Source organism: Rhinolophus sinicus, linkage group LG05 (genome assembly GCF_036562045.2).
Source record: "Rhinolophus sinicus isolate RSC01 linkage group LG05, ASM3656204v1, whole genome shotgun sequence".
Taxonomy (NCBI): Eukaryota; Metazoa; Chordata; class Mammalia; order Chiroptera; family Rhinolophidae; genus Rhinolophus; species Rhinolophus sinicus.
In genome coordinates this window covers 76,733,221-76,751,974 of record NC_133755.1, presented here as the reverse complement: position 1 = coordinate 76,751,974, position 18,754 = coordinate 76,733,221, and the positions used below count along the sequence as shown (strand labels likewise).

Genomic DNA, 18,754 nt, shown 5'->3' with positions numbered 1-18,754 from the left:
GGGGGATATTTGCTTTTGTGTCTTGACTGGCCACCATCGAGAATATGTAAGCACCTTGATTGTGAGTCGCTGTTGTTCCAGCAGGGTACCCTGAGAGGCCCAGAGAGAGTGGCAGTGCCCTGAGGGCCCTGGCTGAGCCCAGGAAGTCTGGCTGTGCCCAGAGAGAGTGGCAGTGCCCTGAGGGCCCTGGCTGAGCCCAGGAAGTGTGGCTGTGCCCACAGAGAGTGGCAGTGCCCTGAGAGCCCTGGCTGTGTCCAGGAAGTGTGGCTGTGACCAGAAGTACTGGTGGTGCCCTGAGAAACCCTGGCTGTGTCCGGGAAGACAGGTGGTACCCTAAGAAGTCCAGGAAGTCTGGCCGTGCCCAGAAGCACTGGTGGTGCCCTGAGAAACCCTGGCTGTGTCCGGGAAGACAGGTGGTACCCTAAGAAGCCCAGGAAGTCTGGCCGTGCCTAGAAGTACTGGTGGTGCCCTGAGAAACCCTGGCTGTGCCCAGAGAGCCTGGCTGTGTTCAGGATATTGCATTCACCTCCAGGCTCCTCGCACAGGGCTCTTCGCGGAAGACGCTTGTCGCGTAGATTGTGAGGCAAGAGCCTGTAGGGGTGGAGTGTGGGGACAGAGCCCCAGAAAGCAGTTTCCAGGCTCTCAGCCTCACATAGAAAGGTGTTGGCTCAGGTAGTAAATGGCCATCAACTGTGATTGGATGGCCATCAGCTGTGGCTAGTTGGCCGTCAGCTGTAACCAGTGAGCCATTGGCCACTAATATAACTGCTGTGGCTACGCTAGCAGAAAGAGAAAAAAAGATGGGCACTAGCAAGAAGATGGTGGCTGAGCTGACAAGAGCGGATTGCAGAGAGGAGGATGCCGCCAGCGAGAATATAGTGGTATGACTCCCCTATCTGTGGCTCCGTGGGTGTTCCTTTTTGGCCTCACCATGTCCTGCGTTCTTATGTGGGGAGCGGGAGCAGGGACCCCACATCCCTCCCCACACAACAGTCCTACAGATAGTTAACAAAGGCAGGACCGGGGGTTAAGCCCAAATTCATGAGTCCCTCTTAAGTCTGCTTGCAATAGCAGTTTAGTAATGTGGGTAGACAGCAAAGCCAGTAGAAGCTGAGGAGTGCCAATAGCTTGTAATTCCTGGCATAGATCAATTTCGTGTGACAGTCTTCAAACTTGAGAGAGTGTATCCAAATCACCCTGCAGGCTTGTTAAACCACAGATTGCGGGACTCAACCCAGAGTTTCTGATTCCACAGGCCTGGGATGTGGCCGCAAGTCTGCAGCTCTACCAAGTTCCCAGGTGGTGCTGGCACTGCTGGTCTTGGGAGGACACTGAGAGCCACTGAGTTGGCGGATTCTCCCCGACTCTGCTGGCGACATAGGCTGCCTCCACCTGCCCAACGCCCATGTCTCTCTAATTCCCAAAAGGGGAGAAGGGAGTTCACAGTCAGAACTTCAGAAGGGCCCTTGGGGATACTTCCCTCAGTTCTGACTAACAGCTTGATCCTTCTCCAGGCACAAGGTTGTTGGGGGAGAAGGAATGAAGGAGTGATGGTGACTCAATTCCAGGTATTCTCCAACACACAGTTTACCAATCTGTGTAGTAGGAGTCCTTCTGCTTTCATTATTATTCTCCCAGCAGTCTCACTGTTCTGTCCTGGGAACGAACGTTATCATCACCCCTCCAGTTCCCACTGTCTATCAGGCACAGGGGAGGTTCAGGTATGATGGGCCCTAGAAGCTTCCACAACTACTGAGGGGAGCCCTTTAAGAACAAGAATGCAAGCTTATTTTTACACAATGAGTGCAGGGCTTTTGAAGGAACTTGTGCAAGAGAGGTGCCCTACAGCGGAAGCTTCATTAGCTTCACGGGAAATCGGTGTCTGATCAAACATGTCTGTTTATGTCTGAACTCCAATTATAGCCATATGCAAAGTGTTTCCCATGGGTCTCCTGAGCCTCAGGCTAATCAGAGGACATGGCTGATTTCTGATTAAGAGAACCTGAGCATTTCCTGGCTGGAGAGGCTTGTCTGCCCTGAACCTAGGAATGACAGAGCGCTGCAGACTCCTGGAACCACACCTCAGAATTCGAGCTTGACCCAGCTGAGGCACTCAGAGGCACTCAGACCCTGACTGCTTTAGGCAGCTCTTTGCCTCTCTTGCCCTAGGCATATACAAGGAGGGAAAAGCCAACTTAGAGATAATAATTATTCCTATCTCATTACACCAAGAACAAAATTTGAGCACTCAATTTTAACACTAGTATTCAGAAAAATGAAACTACTTTTCAAAGTCATCAGGTAAGTCCATTAAAAAATAAATTTATAAATAAAATAAATGCTTGCTTGACAAAGACTACTGCCTAGGGTAGCACTTGGCGTTCCTTTTGTTAAGTCTTTCTGAAATCTTATTTTCCTTTGTACTTTGTTTTAAACCATATTAGAGGAGATCTTAGGCTTAAAAATACATAGATTCACTCAACAAATGCTTTTAAGCATAAGTAAATGGCTCTGGAGTTAGGGGAAGCTATTAAAATAGTGTTAGGAGTTAGAGGAAGTTACTCAGTGAAGAGCTCCCTCAAGGAGCTTAAATCAAGTTTTGGAGAGAAGAGCCAGACACAACCAAGCACCTCAACCTAAGGGGGAAAGGATATCTAGGCGGCGTGATGAGATGGCGTTTGATTTGGGCCTTGGGGGAATATGTGAACTAAACGTCTTAAGGATCTTTACAAGGCGGAGAAAGCCAGCAGGGCCACTGGACGCTTTTCTAGAGCACAATCTGCCCCTTTCCTCTGGGGTCACTGCTGCTTTACACACACACAGCAGAGCGGCCACAATCCAGGGGCAAGAGGGCTCCAGGAAGCACTCCGGCGGAGTGTCTCTAGGATGATTCAAATACGAACAGAGCACGTCTCCGTCGTCCAGGAAGCGCCACCAGCAACTGAACCACGCCCGAGGTAGTCTCCAAGCGGCTGAGAGGCGAAGCTGCGACCCGGGGCGGCGTCACTCGAATGGATTTCCCCCGCCCGGTCACACTCAGTCCTCTGGAAGGCCCTCACATTGCAGCGCGGAAGAAGTGGGCGCAGGTACACGCCGGGGACAGGGGCGGGGCCTCCTCCAGCGCCCCGCAGCCCCGCCCCGCCCCCGCCCACACGCCACGGCGGCTGCGCGGAGAGGCGCCTGGTCTCGACGTGATCGCCGTCACTGCCTTCGCGAATCGTGTATCGCCATCATAAGTCCTGGCAGCCGGACCGGGCTGCCTCTCTCCTCCTTCCCGCGGGGCAGCGGTGACGGGTTGGGGTTGTGCTGCCCCGCCCCGTCTGGCGGGTGGAGCCGTGGGCCTCCGAGAGCCGGTCGAGGGGTTCGGACCCACGGCGTCAGGGGCGGACAGCAGAGCGGAGGGCCCCCAAGGGAACAGCACGGCGGGGGCGGTGCCCAGGGCCGCGCCCCGCCCCTCGCAGGCCAGCGCCGGGAGCCGGTGGCTCTTGCCCGTTTCCAGTATGGCCGCCCGCCGTGTTTGACCCGCGGCCTCTCCGCTTCGACTCCTCGCAGGCGAAGCCGAGGCCGCGGCAGTGACTGACACCTTCGCCCACACGCACGCACGGACCCAGACCCACGCCGTGAGTCCGAGCCCTGGGCCCGCCGCCACTCTCGCCCCCGGCGCCGCCGCCCCAGCTCGGACCACGGCTCCCGCGCCGCCGCCTCGCCGAGAAGGGCCGCGCCGGACCTCGAGCGCGGCGGCCCCCGGCCGGCAGGGATGGGGAAGCGGGCGGGAGGAGCAGCTGGAGCCGCCGCCGCCGCCTCCACATCCGCCGGGGCCGGTCTGGAGCCCGCGGCGGGCCGCGGCGGAGGTTCGCGGAGCGCAGTCGCGGGCCTCCTGGGAGCGCTGCACCTGGTGATGACCCTCGTTGTGGCCGCGGCGCGGGCCGAGAAGGAAGGTGGGTGTCACCGGCCGGCGTTTTCCCGGCCCCGCGCTGTCACTGCGTCCTCGCGGAGGCCGCTGCCGGGCTGTGACCGGGTGGCAGGGCCGCGCCGCAAGGGGCTCCGACCGGCCGAAGTTGCCGGATCGAGCCCCGTCCCGAGCCACGAACTTGCCGTTCAAACGCCAGCTCGCAGAGTTGGCAGCACGGAGTTGCTCTTGTTGTCCGTGATTCCTTCCCCTTGTCCTCCCCCTTGTCTCCTGTCACTGCCATTTCAAAACTTCCTGACTTCTCGGATGTTCTTGCCACTTGGCCCACTCTGGGTGGGGTGGGAGCATATTTTTAGACTTGGTAGCTGTTAATAGGCAAATTTTAGGACCTTTTCCCCCCTCGGTTGAGGTTTTAATAACGGCGTGCAAACAGAGCTCACTTTAAAATGTCGTAGTAAAAATAGCGATACTGTTTGGTGGAAGGGTCAAAACACAGCTTACAACATTTTACTTTGAATTTGTTCATACATTGCTTGGAGAGGAATCTTGTTTCTTCAGCTTCCCTCTCCAATATTTGTTTGCACTGTTAATGGTTGTTTAGCTAACAATTTTCTCTATGTAGGTATATAATACAGTTCTATTCTGCTTTCCATTAAGCTATTGAAAGTTTGTTTACATTTTTTTGATTTTAAGATTCTGATTGGGTGTCATTGTCGTAATGTGAAAGACTTTAAAAACGAATGTCAAGTTTCCAGTTTGCAAACCTTTATTTATAATTTACAGCTAAGGGCTGGCCCCTATTTTAAAAACTCATTGGTATTATATGACTGTAAACCGGTACTTTATCAGGTTCAACACTATTTTGTAACCCAGAAGACCGAATCTGTCGTTTTGTCGGTACTACCTGTTTCTGAGCCTAGGGAAGTGAGTCACGGAGCCTTGGTGAAGAAATCACTAAAAGTGAATGGTTTTTAAAAGCTAAGCAAAACTTGTTAGTTTAGCTTTTGTTTCACATTAAACTGCCACTGTAAGAAAATAATTTCTTGCCACGGTAAACTTTAGGGTTGAAGTTCCACTTTATGACTAAAGACACTTGCTTTTTATTGTTACTCAAAAGCACCAGCAAAAGCAAACCAAATTAATGTTAAAGGGCAAATGTGCTTCAGTTTACTATTCATTTTTGTTGAAAACATTACATTCCTTCATTTCACTCTCTAAGCAACCTTAGTCTGGGTTAACATAGGTGGAAATTATTCAAAGAATTTCCACCTATGGGAAGGATTAATTTACAGAGGCAGGGTGATTTCCAGAATAAGATATTGCTGCTTTAGGGCCATTGCAGCCCGGGGTCGTGGTCGTTCATCACTGGTTACACATCTGCAGTTAGTGCATTATTCTTGTGTGCTCGCGCTCCCAGTACAGTCTGGCATGTCGCTGGTGTCTAGTAAGCCTGAAATAGTACAGTAATGTCATGGGCATGTCCCCTGGAGTTTAAAGTTGGCCTCGGTAGGTATTGTGGCCTGACTTTTCTGTTCCTTGGTTACCTTGCACAGTGCCAGGCACAGTAGGCATTTAACATTTGTTTGAGTGAATAGCTATCTTCATGGGCCATTATTAGCACAGGGAAATAAAAGAATGATTGAGTCTAGTAAAACATGAAATTTGTATTATAATATTACCTGGCTGCGTATTTTTCCAAGAGCCATTTTATATGCTATCTCACTGTGAATAGTTCAGTAAACAAATCCCTTTTTTGAGAAATGTCAGCCTAAATTATATTTGCTAATTTTCCATTTGCATAGTTTGTAAGTTTTAGTGCACCTCTCTAGTATCCATAAATGTCAGGGTCAGGTTAGGAGAGTACCTGCCAGGGTGTAAAGTTTGAAAAGATGTGGTGTAATCAGCTAGTGGTCCTGGCGGAATCAGACATCTTGTGTCTGAACAATGTGAGGGTGCAAACTAGCTGTTCAGATACTGATGGTGATTATACTAATAAAGAACACAGGCCTCTGCCCGTCATGAACGCGCTGGGTTCAAATGAAATACTCCTGAAGGTGGCTCCCCAAATGCCTGTGCTTTCAACCTTCCTGCTGACCTAGTATTGTTTTTGTTTGAGTAAGTAGGAGAAATGAGATTGATTTTCTTACGTGATTGTGAAACCCTGAGTTTGGTATCTGGTGGGGCACAAACACACTTGCCCCAAAAGGATGCTGTTGAGTTTCTTCAGTAAGTCTTGGCAGATTGCTGAAGGTAGCTGAGTTTAGTTTGTCCGTTGACACGGGGGGTTTTTCTGTGCTTGCTTTTAAGTAATATCAACAAATTTACTTTTTCAAAGTTAAGATTTACCAGCAATTGTAATGATGTTTCTCTGGGTGTTTTGTATGTTTATGTATTTTTTCCTCCTCTGCAACAGAATTTCACTAGAAAAATCTTCAAAACAAAATAAAACTCGTTTTCTGCTGAAGAAAACCAGCAGAGATAGCTAGATTACCTAGTGTGGTTTTTGATGTTTGGACTAGAGGTTAATTTTCTTAAGCCAGAAGCACGAGCCATTCGAGCCATTCGTTGTCTTAACATCCTATATGGCTAGCATTCCTTTATCTTAACATCCATATTCACTGATGTGTGGGGAAGTGTTAGCACTAGTACAGAGAAAAGTGACCTTTGAGAATGTTTTGGTTGCGCCCTATAGTTTGTAAGGACTGAAAGAGTTGCCAGAGGTAGAAGTTACTATAATTATTACAAATAACTCATTTATTCTGGATTGGTGTCGAGCTTTTTCTTGAAGCTAAGATCTAGATATTGAGGATAATGAGAGGAGTGTGTGTGTGTGTTTAGTGAAATATAGTGAAAATGTGTGTGAGATTTTAAATGTATAAATTTTTGTAGTATTTTGATTTATAAATCAGCTCATTATGACTAGCAAATAAGAACTTTAAAAAAAAGCATCACATGTCATGTACTATAGTTTTCGTTGTGGAATGGGTTTATGGAAGGCGTGGGTGTCCTTTAATTTATTATAAATAAAAAGGTACATTTTATGTATCTAGTGAGTGTAAAGTTTGATAAATTTTCAGGAATATGGTTGTTTTAGTCTGTGACAATTTAAATTTCAGTGTCACACATATTATTGAAACGGGAGGCCAACCCAGTCCGGGGCTCACTCAGCCAATAGACCGACATAGGAGTTGGTTCATAGAAAGAGCGTTTATTATCAGAGCACCGGTGGTCTGAGAAGGCAGCGGGTTAACACCTCCAAACACTGCCTTCACATTCTCAGACTGGCTGGGAGTAACCTGGGCATTCCTCCAGAGGCTATCCCTCCCTCCGGCAGTGTGATTCTCTGGTGGAGTCAGCAACCCAGGAACAAGGATGGGAGTAGCCTGGTGGACCATTGAGATTGTGATCAATAAACCTAAGTGTATTAATCATAAGTTTCAGGGTAATTTTCTAAAACGGAACTGAGTGAGACTGGGGACCTCAAGCCCCAGGTGAGTGATCTATTGTTAAGCTATAGGTAGGTCAAGGAAAAGTGAGGCCAGGGAGTGTGGAGAAGCATCTACTATGGGGGTGCCAACTGGGCCCTGATTCATTAGCATTAATTGGTTGTCAATGGCAGGGCAAAGTTTGGCCATCTTCATTAGGACTTTTAAATTTGTTTGCCAGATAACGTACTTTAGTTTCATGAACACATTTTTATTTTAAGGTATATACATGACAAGTGCAGGAGGAGGCCACAGTAGCGTTTTATCTACAAAGCACATGAACACAGCCCTCAGGAGTAAAGGCCAGAAGATCAAAACCTCATTTGATTAGGTAATTTGCCCTGAGATGGTAGAATTGATTAGGAGTTGATACTTTTTTCTAATCAAATTATTACTCTATATAAATGTAAAAGTATTTTTAAAGTGATTTTTTTAAGAGTGAGATGTTTTATTCCTTTATATGACTGCTCTTTAGAGTCTGGTAAGTAGAATATTACTTCATTAATATGCTTTGCTAATGAACTTTAGTTGCTTTTACTATAAAAAGCCTTGGAATGCTGTAGTTGGAAAATGGTCCTCTTTCTCTTGCTAATGAATGTTTCCTGCTCTTTATAATCCTTGCAGACGGTCCTCATAGACACTGCCAAAAATATTGGCTTGTGGGAGTAGATATAAATCATCTAATTTGTTATCTAGAGTAGTAATGAAACTGCTCTTGGACGAATGAAGGCCCTGCTGGGGGCTTCGGAAGTGCTCCTTCATCTGCCTGTGGCTTCAGCTTGCTGTTTGGCCTTGCCTGACCACTGGGAGGCTTTCCTGGGGCTGAATTTTCCCTTACTGTCTGCTGCAGCCCCACACTAGTGATAGCTGCTTCTTGGGACTTTTCTGCCTTGGTTTCTGGGACTTTGTACTTCTCGGGTATCATCCTGCCCGAATGACCCGTCACCACGCTCCCGCTGCCCAGTGATGTCTTCCTTCATACACATGTCCAGCAACCAATGCACTCTGCATATGTCCAGAGCTGAATTATCTTGGGCCACCTCCAGTTTCCCAGTTTTTATTAATGTCACGATTATTCTCTGCCACATTGATCTCATTTTTGAGCCTCTACCAGGCGGTGTCAATGCCTGTTGGTCAGCTCTCACCTGTAGTCTCCAGCCTGGCATGCCATAGCTGGCTCTCACCTCGAACTTTCTCCATGTCTGTTCAGTCTGAAATCCCCTGAGTTTGCATTATCTCTGTCACTCATCTGTTCATTTTGATGCTTAATCATGTATTGCCACGTTTAGATACTTAAATTATTTTGTGGATGTCATTCTTCGCCCAGACTGGAATTTCTGTAGGGCAGAACCTCTGTCAACATTTGCAATGTGTACATAGCAGGCTTTCAGTTTGAAATGAAGATTTGCCTAATAACGACCTTCTCCCCCTTCTCAAATTTGAGACCTGGGTTGAGAGTCAAGAGTACAGGTAAAAGTCTGAACTCAGATACAGATATCATTAGGAATTCTGCTGTCATAGGACGTAGAGTGACATTACTTTTTTCTTCCCTACGTATTGCTTTCCCTTGTAACTAAAACGAGTAAGAAACACTTAATCTATACCATCACTGTTGTAACTTTTGGATTTTAGGATTTCAGATTCTCATGAAACCCCAATTTATAGACCATGAAACAGTCACAGAGAAATTAAGTCATACAGGCAGACCTCGGCGATACTGCAGGCCCGGTGCCAGGCCGCCACAGTAAAGTGAGTTTGACCTTTTGGCTGGGGGAAGGTCTGGCAGTCAGTTTGTAGAAGCCACGCACCTGTGAAGCACAGTGCGGTGAAGTGCAACAAAAGGAGGGCTTCTGGGTTCCCACGGTAACAGCTGGTGTGTGTGTGTGTGTGTAGGGGGGTGTCGAGCTGGGATTCCAACCCAAGCCGTCTGTCCCTAAGCCAAGCTGTGTAACCCTGAATGAGTCCTGAAGGCTCTGCACCACCTGGAGAAAGAGCAGACCTGCCAGTTGGTGCAAAACCAGTACATTAAATATTCAGGTGAAGTGCTCTCGTTGTTTTTAATGCCCTGACCATCCAGATCACTTTCTGTGGACTTGTTAACCATTAAAAGGATCAGAGGCCACTCTGGGTCATGCACATTCTGGAAAGGAAGCCAAGGAGCTCAGGCCCTATAAACCAGGGAACAGGTGCTTGGTACTGGAAGCTGCCGGTTCTGCTCTTGATGTTTAGGTACCTGGTATATTGCTCGGGTTAGGCGAGGCCTGTTGCATTCTTTGAACACAGCTTAGTTCCACATTGGTGTGACAAGTTGGTCCAGACCTGCGGTACAGTCTCAGACTGGCCCTGGCCTAAAAGGAACTGGAGGTCATCTGAAGGCTGGTAATGGCATCAGCTTCTGAAACTCTTTCAGACAGAGGTCCGGGTTCTCCAGCCATCCCCGTCTGGTGCTCTGTTCTTGTTTATGAGGGCGATTTTGGGTAGGTGGTCATTAGTTTCATCTGTGCTCCTGGGTCAGTTTTCTTTCATACTGTGTGATTGCTTTGGAAACATTTTCAGAAAGCCATACTTTTTGCTTGATTCATTTTGTTGCATGTAAAACCTAGGGCAAAGGTCTATGCCCAAGGTCTGGAGAATCCATGACATGGTCTGTCATGGTAGAGTGTCAAACCTGCTTTGTTTATATATTCCTATGTAATTGTGATAAAAAAAAAACCAAAAAAAACCCCACGTAACTGAAAATTGACCATCTTCAGCATTTTTAGTGCACAGTTCAGTAGCGTTAAGTACACTCACAGCGTTGTGCAACAGGTCTCCAGCACATTTGCATGTTACATAATTTAAACTCTGTACCCATTAAACAGAACCTCCCTGCTTCTCTCTCCCTCCCAGCCCCCGGCAGCCACCATTCTATTTCTGCTTTTATGAATTTGGCTCCTTTGCACACCTCATAGAAGTGAAATCATGTAAGATTTGTCTTTCTGTGACTGGCTTATTTCAATGAGCACAATGTCCTCAAGGTTCACACGTGATGTAGCAGGTGACAGGATTTCTTTCCTTGTTAAGGCCGAGTAATCTACTGTATGTACAGACATTTCTCCATTTTGTTTATTCACTTATCTATCAATAGACCTTTGGGTTGCCTTCATATTGTTGTGACTAATACTGCTGTGAACATGGGTGTGCAAGTGTCTCTGCAAGATCCTGCTTTAATTCTTTTAATTCTTCAATTATGTACCCAGAAGTGGGGTTGCCGGATCATATGGTAGTTCTATTTTTAATTTTTTGAGCAACTGCAATACTATTTTCCATAGCAGCCGTATCACTAACAGTGCACAGAGGTTCCGTTTCCAATCCCTTTAACAGTGTACGAAGGTTCAGTTTCTCCATGTCCTTGCCAACACTTGTTATTTTGGGGTTTGTTTTTTAATAGTCTTTTTTTAATAGTTTTTATAGTGGCCATCCTAATGGATGTGAGGTTTTGGTTTGCATTTCTGTAATAATTAGGGAGCATTGCTGAGCGTTGCTACTTGTATATCTTTTTTTTTTTTTGGTGTGAAATATCTATTCAAGCCCTTCGCCCATTTTTAAATTGGGTTATTTTTGTTGTTGCTGTTGAGTTGTAGGTGTTCTTTATATATTCTGGATATTAATCCCTTATCAGATAAATTATCTGGAAATATTTTCTGCCATTCCATAGTTGCCTTTTCATTTTGTTGATTGTTTCTTTTGTTGTATAGAAGTTTTTTAGTTTGATTTTATCCCATTCATCTATTTTTGCTTTTGTTGCCTATACTTTTGATGTCATATCCAAGAAAACATCGACAAATACAACGTCATGAAGCTCTTCCCCAGTGTTTTCTTCTAGGAGTTTTACAGTTTGGGGTCTTACATTTTGTATTTTAATCTGTTTTGAGTTAATTTTTGTCTGTCATGTGAAATACACCTGTATCTCACAGGTCCAAAATCATTCTTTGCATGTGAATATCCAGTTTTCCCAGCACCATTTGTCGAAGAGACTCTCTCTTCCCCATTGAGTGGTCTTGGAGCCCTTGTATGAGACCATGTGAGTATATGTATGAGAGGTTATTTTTGGGCTCTTTTCCGTTGGTCTGTGTGTCTGTCTTTATGCCAGTGCATACTGTTTTGATTAGCTTTGTGATATGTTTTGAAATCAGGACATGTGAGACCTCAAAACTTTGTTCTCTTTCAAGATTATTTTGGCTATTTGGGGTCCCTTGAGGTTCTGTATGTATTTTAGGATGGGTTTTTTTCTATTTATGCAAAAAATGCTGTTGTGGTTTTGATAGGGATTGCATTGAGCCTGTAGATTCCTTAAGATATCTTAACAGTATCAAGTCTTCCAGTCCGTGAACACGGGCTATCTTTCCATTTATCGTGTCCTGTTTCATTTCTTTCGGCAGTGTTTTGTAGTTTTCAGTGTACAAGTCGTTTTCCTCCTTGATTATTAAATTTTTCCTAGATATTTTATTCTTTTTGATGCTGTTGTAAATCAAACCTGTGTTTTTGAATAAATGATTTTAATCATTATATGACTAAGAGTTATGAACATGTGGTTATTGATTAAAGAAGCCTACTCTGTTTGAAACAAAAAATTCTACGTGAAGTATTTTCTTAGATTACTTACCTGTAAAATGAAATGTATTTTAAGCCCTTTTAAATTCAACAGTTTGTGACTATTTTCTAAATCAGTTGTGACTGCAAAATATGACAATCTAACTTTAGTTCTTAAGAACTAATTTTTTATATAGTTATAGTAGGTATTAGATTTGGATCAAAGTATGAGCTAGTAAAAAAACTGGCTTAGCAGTAAAGGTTGATAAGTAGCCTAAGCCAAATCTATTAATTGCAAGTTAATTAGCATTTTGCATTCCTGGTATGACAAGGGCATCCCTACTGGAGTTTCAATTAGAGGACCCTTGGTGTGGACCACGTGTCTCCTTGGGTTTTGGACAGGACTGATTGTCCTGAAAGGGGCTTTTCTTTTGGGGGAATGATTAAATTGGATGCAGAAGAAAATTACTTATGGAACAAAGGTGCCCTCTAAAACTTAGCTGTATTTATAAAGACCTTTGAGATGTGGCTTAAGTTTTTCATTCCAAAAGCTACTTGGTAGAGCAGCGTATAAGAGTGTAAGTGAATGTGCTTTCTAAATTGGGCCACTTGCAAAAATGCTTCTCTGAGCTGGTGCCATGGCTCTTCTGGAGTATTGCTTCTTGGTATGCAAATGGGCCTGGGGTAGTGGTTAGCATTACCAAGAGGTAACTTCTCCTCCAGACCGAGTGCAGCAGCAGGGTACCCATGTCAGGGACTTAGGTCATATTTAGAGGTTTACCTTACTTACTGGGGGCTTATTTTGGGTTATGGCTGGAGGAGAAAATGGTTACTGAGAATTGTGTTGAAGAGAGAAAGATGTAAGAAGGAGGAAGCATTTCAGTTTTAATTTTGTTGGAGTCCTAGAGATTCTTGTAAATAAAAAATAATTTCCGAATATTGTCAGTTCCTTCCCAGCTGTGTCTGGGTTTATCTATACTTTACAGGACCACGAGCTTTTGGGCCTTAAGGACTGGGTCATGTTCTTCCTTGACCCCGCTTTTTAAGGAATTCAGCACATTGAGTTATGTCTCGGTAGGAGAAGCAGTGAACCAAAACCAATTAAAGATGAACCAGAAGAAGAAAAAGTATTTCTGAAATGATAATATTTGTCCAAGTTTGATTTTTTTTTTACCATTCAGGAACATACTACAAGTTTGTAATCAGTTACCGCCTACTTTGGTGACGCGTCCAGTTACTTGGTGATGACGGCTGGTGCTTGTCAAGGTCTCTCTTCCATTTGACCTCTGTGCTAACGCTTTGCTTGCCTTGTCTCGTTTAATTCCCACATTAGCCCTATGAGGGCGACGATCCTTCTCTCACCCCCAAATCCTTTCGTTCTTGGCTGTCAGTCCTGCTGGGGGTGCTTGTCTATGATAGTACACCACACAATTTTAATCTCCAGTAAAAGGAGACTGTATAATATGAAACAGTTTTTCCCGTGCATACAACTTAGAGGCCAGTTTGGGAAAACTTTCCTTAATTTCACAAAAATTCAAGTTGAAACAAATGTGATAAAATACAGAAGAGTAAATGGAGAAAAGTTTCTGTAATCTCTCAGGTAGAAGGAGCCAACATCGGTCATTAGTGTTCTACTCTCTATTCCTTCCTCATCTCTTCTCCCCTTGTTTCCTCTCTCTCCTCCTCATGTAAACATAGATGTTGCCAAATTGCCTTTGAAGAAAACTTAACCAATTCACATTTCAGCAATCCTATGTGAGGGTGCCCATTTTCCCACATTGACTGTTACCCTTCTTTTAAGTCCCTGCCGGTTTGGCAAGAAAAGTGATCACATTGTTTTAAATTTTTAAAAATTAGTGTTTCTTAACCATGGTTTTGTACCACATTTGAGTGGTGCAATCAGGTGTAAGATACATCTCAAGTTCAGAGAGAGAGGAGGTGTGGCGCTCTGGCTGGCGTACCAAGATCACATAACCTCAGGAAATTCTGGGTGACTCTAGGCTGTATTCCAATGGGGACCTAAGTCAGATGTGTGTCACCAAGGGAAGAATTCTGGGAACACTGTTCTGCTGTACATGCAAGGAGTTGGGGAACAAGAGCAAACCCAAGCCACTCTGCAGTTAACCTAAGTTAGAGAGGGATTCATGGCCTTGCCTGGGATTCCATGGGAGGTAGTAAGTCGGAAGGTAGAAGTAGTGATTGAGAGTGTGGCCTGGGCTCTGGCCAGCCCGCTTTCTGGCTGGAACTTTAGATAAGTATGGTTACCACTTGGTCTGTCAGTTCACTATCCGGAGAGGGGACAATACTGGCACCTCCCATCATTGAGTTGTTGCAGGTTTCTGAGGGGTAGTGGGTGTAAAACTCTTAGCATAGTGCCCGGCACATAAATTACTCATAAGACTGAACCCTTACACACTTGTTGGCCTTTTGTATTGGCTGATCGTGTCTTGTCAGGTTTTCCACCAGGGGTTGAATTTTTCTTTTTGACTTGAAATGCACACTTAATTAAGGATTTCACATTTCTCCAAGTTTCCATTTGCATTTGAATTTTTTGTTTTAATTTTCAATTTACTGTTATTATTTTAAAATATATTGACCAAATCTATCATTATTTTCCTTTATGGTTTCTGCCTTGGTTGTTATGCCTAAAAATCCCTGTGCGTAATGTTTGTATTCACCAATATATTATCTCTGTGCTTCTATTTTTAAATGCAAATCCCTGCTTCTTCAGTCTATTGATATTAGGTAGGGAATCTATTTTTCTGAAATGGTTAGTTGCATTGACACCACTTACTGATTTAAAATTCCTCTTTGCTTTTGATTAGAATTGCATTAAAATGTTAGACAGATTTGGAACTTAATTGACATTCTTATGTTTTCCATTTATTTTCCTTCCATACACATTTGCACATAAGCTTTAAGTTGAACTATATGAAATTGCCATTTTGTAGGTCTAAAATGATTGAATGACAACTTAGTTAATATTAATAAATATGTATGTTTATGTGTATTACTGCATGGACTGCATCTTTAGAACAATGTTAAGTAAGAGTGGTGAAAAAACCCGGTATCCTTTCATTTCCTGGTCTTTATAGGGTAGTAGCTTAAGTGCTTCATTGTGAAATAGATTGTGGTATATAGTCGGTTGAAATTAAATGTTCTGATAATAGGAAATTTCCTGTATATTTAAGAGCTATTGGGGATAGAGGTGACGTTTTATCAGATGAAATACCTTATGCTTTTTTACTTTAAGCGCTTGATTTCAGCAGTTTGAATTACAGCAGCAGTTCTTAGCACCACCGAGCTCTCTTGGTGAATTAACTCATGTCTGGGTTCCTTCTGGAAAACCTATCTACTGATGCTGACCGGATGTGGGCTGCTAGCAGCTGACAGGCCACTCACACATTTGCCCCTTCCAGTTGATGTGCTCATTTTTCTATGTTGCGGGGTTTCTTTTTAAAACCAAACCTCTTTTAAAAAGTTTTTTGAAATATTTCAGACATTGCCAAAAGCTATCAAAATTATTAGCAACAACAACAAAAAGTAGTTTTAAGAGTAAATTTAACAAGAAATGTGCAGAATCTGAGGAAGACATTCTTGAAGGCTGGGAAGTAGTTACATAGTGATAAGACATTCTTTGTGCTGGGATAGAAGAACCCAACATCATAAAGATGTCAGTTCTAAGTTCACATTAATTTACCCCAAATGCAATTTTAAAATGCCAACACACTGTTTATGGAGTTAGAAAAGTTGATATGAAGGTTCATATGGAAAAATAAACATATAGAAGTGCTGGGAAAAGGCTGAAAAAGAAAAGTTATGAGGTGTGACAAGCACAAGTAATTATTAAGACATACTCTTAAGTCATTATATAACTGCAAAAGTAAGTTGTTGGTATAGAAACAGACAGATAAGTGGAATAGAATATAAATTCCATAAATATACCTAAGTGCATGTGGTTTATGCTAAACACCTGCTTTCTTCCGAGAGTCTGGAATGTGCTAGGCAGAGGGTGCCTATGTGATCAGCCCCCAATAAAAACCCTGGACCCTAAATTAGTTTCCTATTGCTGCTGTAGCAAATAACCACAACTTTAGTGTCTTAAAACAACACACATTTATTCCCTTACAGTTCTGAAGGCAGAAGTCTAAAATCAAGGTGTTGGCAGGTCTGTGTTCTAGAGGCTTCAGGGGAAAATCTGCTTCCTCCGTCTGTGTGCTTCTAGGGTCCTCCTGCATCCCTTGCCTCATGACCCCTTCCTGGCATCACGCACTGTCTTGCTTTTTCCAGCTTCTTTCTCTCCCCTTCACATTGCCTCTGGCCCTCTGATCTCCCTCTTACAAAGACCATTGTGATCACATAGGTGTTATGCCCACCATACATTTTCGTGATTTTTTGTTTAAGCTGTTGATGATTTTTAAAAAGATTTTAAAGAGAGTTACATAGTGTGTGAGTATGTGTATACACATGAGGTTTGACAATTAAGTTCACGAACTTGTTGCAACAATGTTGCTAACCTTTTTTGATAACAGAGGGATTATTCATTATGAATTTGTACCAACTGGACAAACAGTTAACCAAGTTTACTATTTGCAAGTGCTCAAAAGGCTGCATGAAAAAGTTAGACGACTTGAACTTTTCATCAACAATTCATGGCTCTCCCATCATGACAATGCACCAGCTCACACAGCACTGTCTGTGAGGGAGTTTTTAGCCAGTAAACAAATAACTATTGGAACACCCTCCCTACTCACCTATCTGGCCCCCAATGACTTCTTTCTTTACCCGAAGATCAAGGATATATTGAAAGGAAGACATTTTGATGATATTCAGGACATCAAGGGTAATACGATGACAGCTCTGATGGCCATTCCAGAAAAAGAGTTCCAAAGTTGCTTTGAAGGGTGGGCTAGGTGCTGGCATTGGAGCATAGGAGAGTCCTTCGAAGGTGACCATACTGGTATTCGACAATGAGGTATGTAGCACTTTTTCTAGGATCCATTCACAGACTTAATTGTCAGACCTCTTCTGTGTGTGTGTGTGTGTGTGTGTGTGTGTACACATTTATTTTATAGAATTAACGTGTAGTTACCATTTCCAGTGATTTTTATCCTTTGGTATATCTATATTTCCACTGAGTATCATTTCCTTCTGCTTGGACGACGGACTTCCTTCAGCATTTCTTATAGTATGTGTCTGCCAAGAGTGAATTCTTTCAGCTCTTATGTCTGAAAATGTCTATTTTGCCTTTGTTTTTTCAGAGATATTTTTGCTGGGTATAGAGTTATAGGTTGACATGTTTTTAAATATCTTTTAGTACCATTTTCCCTGAAAAAAAGACCTACCCAACAGTCAGCTCTAATGCGTCTTTTGGAGCAAAAATTAATATAAGACCCGGTATTATACTATATTGTATTATGTTATATTGCATTATAGTATATTGTATTATATAAGACCTGGTCTAATAGTAAAATAACACTGGGTCTCATATTAATTTTTGCTCCAAAAGATGCATTAGAGCTGATTGACCAGCTGGGTCTTATTTTCAGGAAAAAACGGTACTTGAGAGATGTTATCTTGACTGTCTTCTCCTGTGCATTTTCTCATGAGAAATTTGATGGCATCCTTATCTTTGTGCCTCTGTATGTATCATTTTTCTCTTGATGGTTTTCAGATTTTCTTTGTCACTTGTTTTGAGCAATCTTGGTATAGGTTTTTCATGATTTTTGTACTTAGGGTTTATTGAGTTTCTTGGATCTGTGGATTTATAGTTTTCTCTAAGTTTGAGAAATTTTCAGCCGCTATTTATTTTATTTATTTATTTATGTTTATTGAGGTGACAATGGTTAGTAAAGTTACATAGGTTTCAAGTGTACAATTCTATAATACACATTCTATATATCACATTGTGTGTTCACCACCTGGAGTATTATTTCTTTAAATATTTTACCTGTTGCCCTCTCTCCAACCCCAGTTTGGGGCTCCAATTATCCACATACTGTGTTTCCCCAAAAATAACACCGGGTCTTATATTAATTTTTTTTTTTTTTTTTTTTTTTAACAGGTGGCAAGAAATAATTTTTATTTCAAATTAAGAACTGACACATATAATGTATACATATATTATATATAATTTATGTTTTTAAATAATTGCTCTAACTTTTAGAGTCCAAAATTTTGTAAATGTAATTTTTTTTTTTTTTTTTTTTTTTTTATTAATTAGTTTCAGGTGCACAAGACAAAGCAAAACTTAGACATTTATCATTTATATCCCTCACACTGTGTGAACCCCCCTCCCCCCATCCACTATCCCTCTGTACGTTCCCAAAACCTCTCACCTTCCCCTTATCCCCACCCCCCCGCCCCTCTAGCAACCCTCTGTTTTTCCTCCATGTTTCCAAAACTGTTTCTGATTAGTTCATTCACTTATTCTTTTCTTTAGATTCCACATATAAGTGAGATCATATGGTATTTGTCTTTCTCTTTCTGACTTATTTCACTTAACATAATGTTCTCTAGGTCCATCCATGTTGTTGCAAATGGTAAGATTTCTTTCTTCTTTATGGCTGCGTAATACTCCATTGTATAAATGTACCACAGTTTCTTAATCCAGTCATCTACTGATGGGCATTTCGGTTGTTTCCAGGTCTTGGCTATTGTATATAGTGCTGCAATAAACATAGGAGTGCATAAAGATTTTTGAATTGGAGTTTTGGATTTCTCCGGATAGATACCTAGGAGTGGGATTGCTGGATCATAAGGTAGTTCCATTTTCAGATTTTTGAGA

General features: G+C 43.0%; 1 protein-coding gene across 3 annotated transcripts in view; it reads left to right on the top strand.

The window, feature by feature from the left end:
* The first annotated feature begins 3,191 nt into the window (after nt 1-3,191).
* The window catches only part of TMEM131 (transmembrane protein 131), a 177,921-nt gene continuing 162,358 nt past the window's right edge, over nt 3,192-18,754 (top strand). For 2 of the 3 annotated variants that reach the window (XM_019716512.2, XM_019716511.2), the window contains exon 1: nt 3,192-3,938. In XM_019716512.2, coding sequence (XP_019572071.2) covers nt 3,758-3,938 — 181 coding nt within the window. In that variant the 5' untranslated portion in view covers nt 3,192-3,757. The remainder of the gene's footprint in view (nt 3,939-18,754) is intronic. The other variant, XM_074332565.1, reaches the window with a different exon arrangement.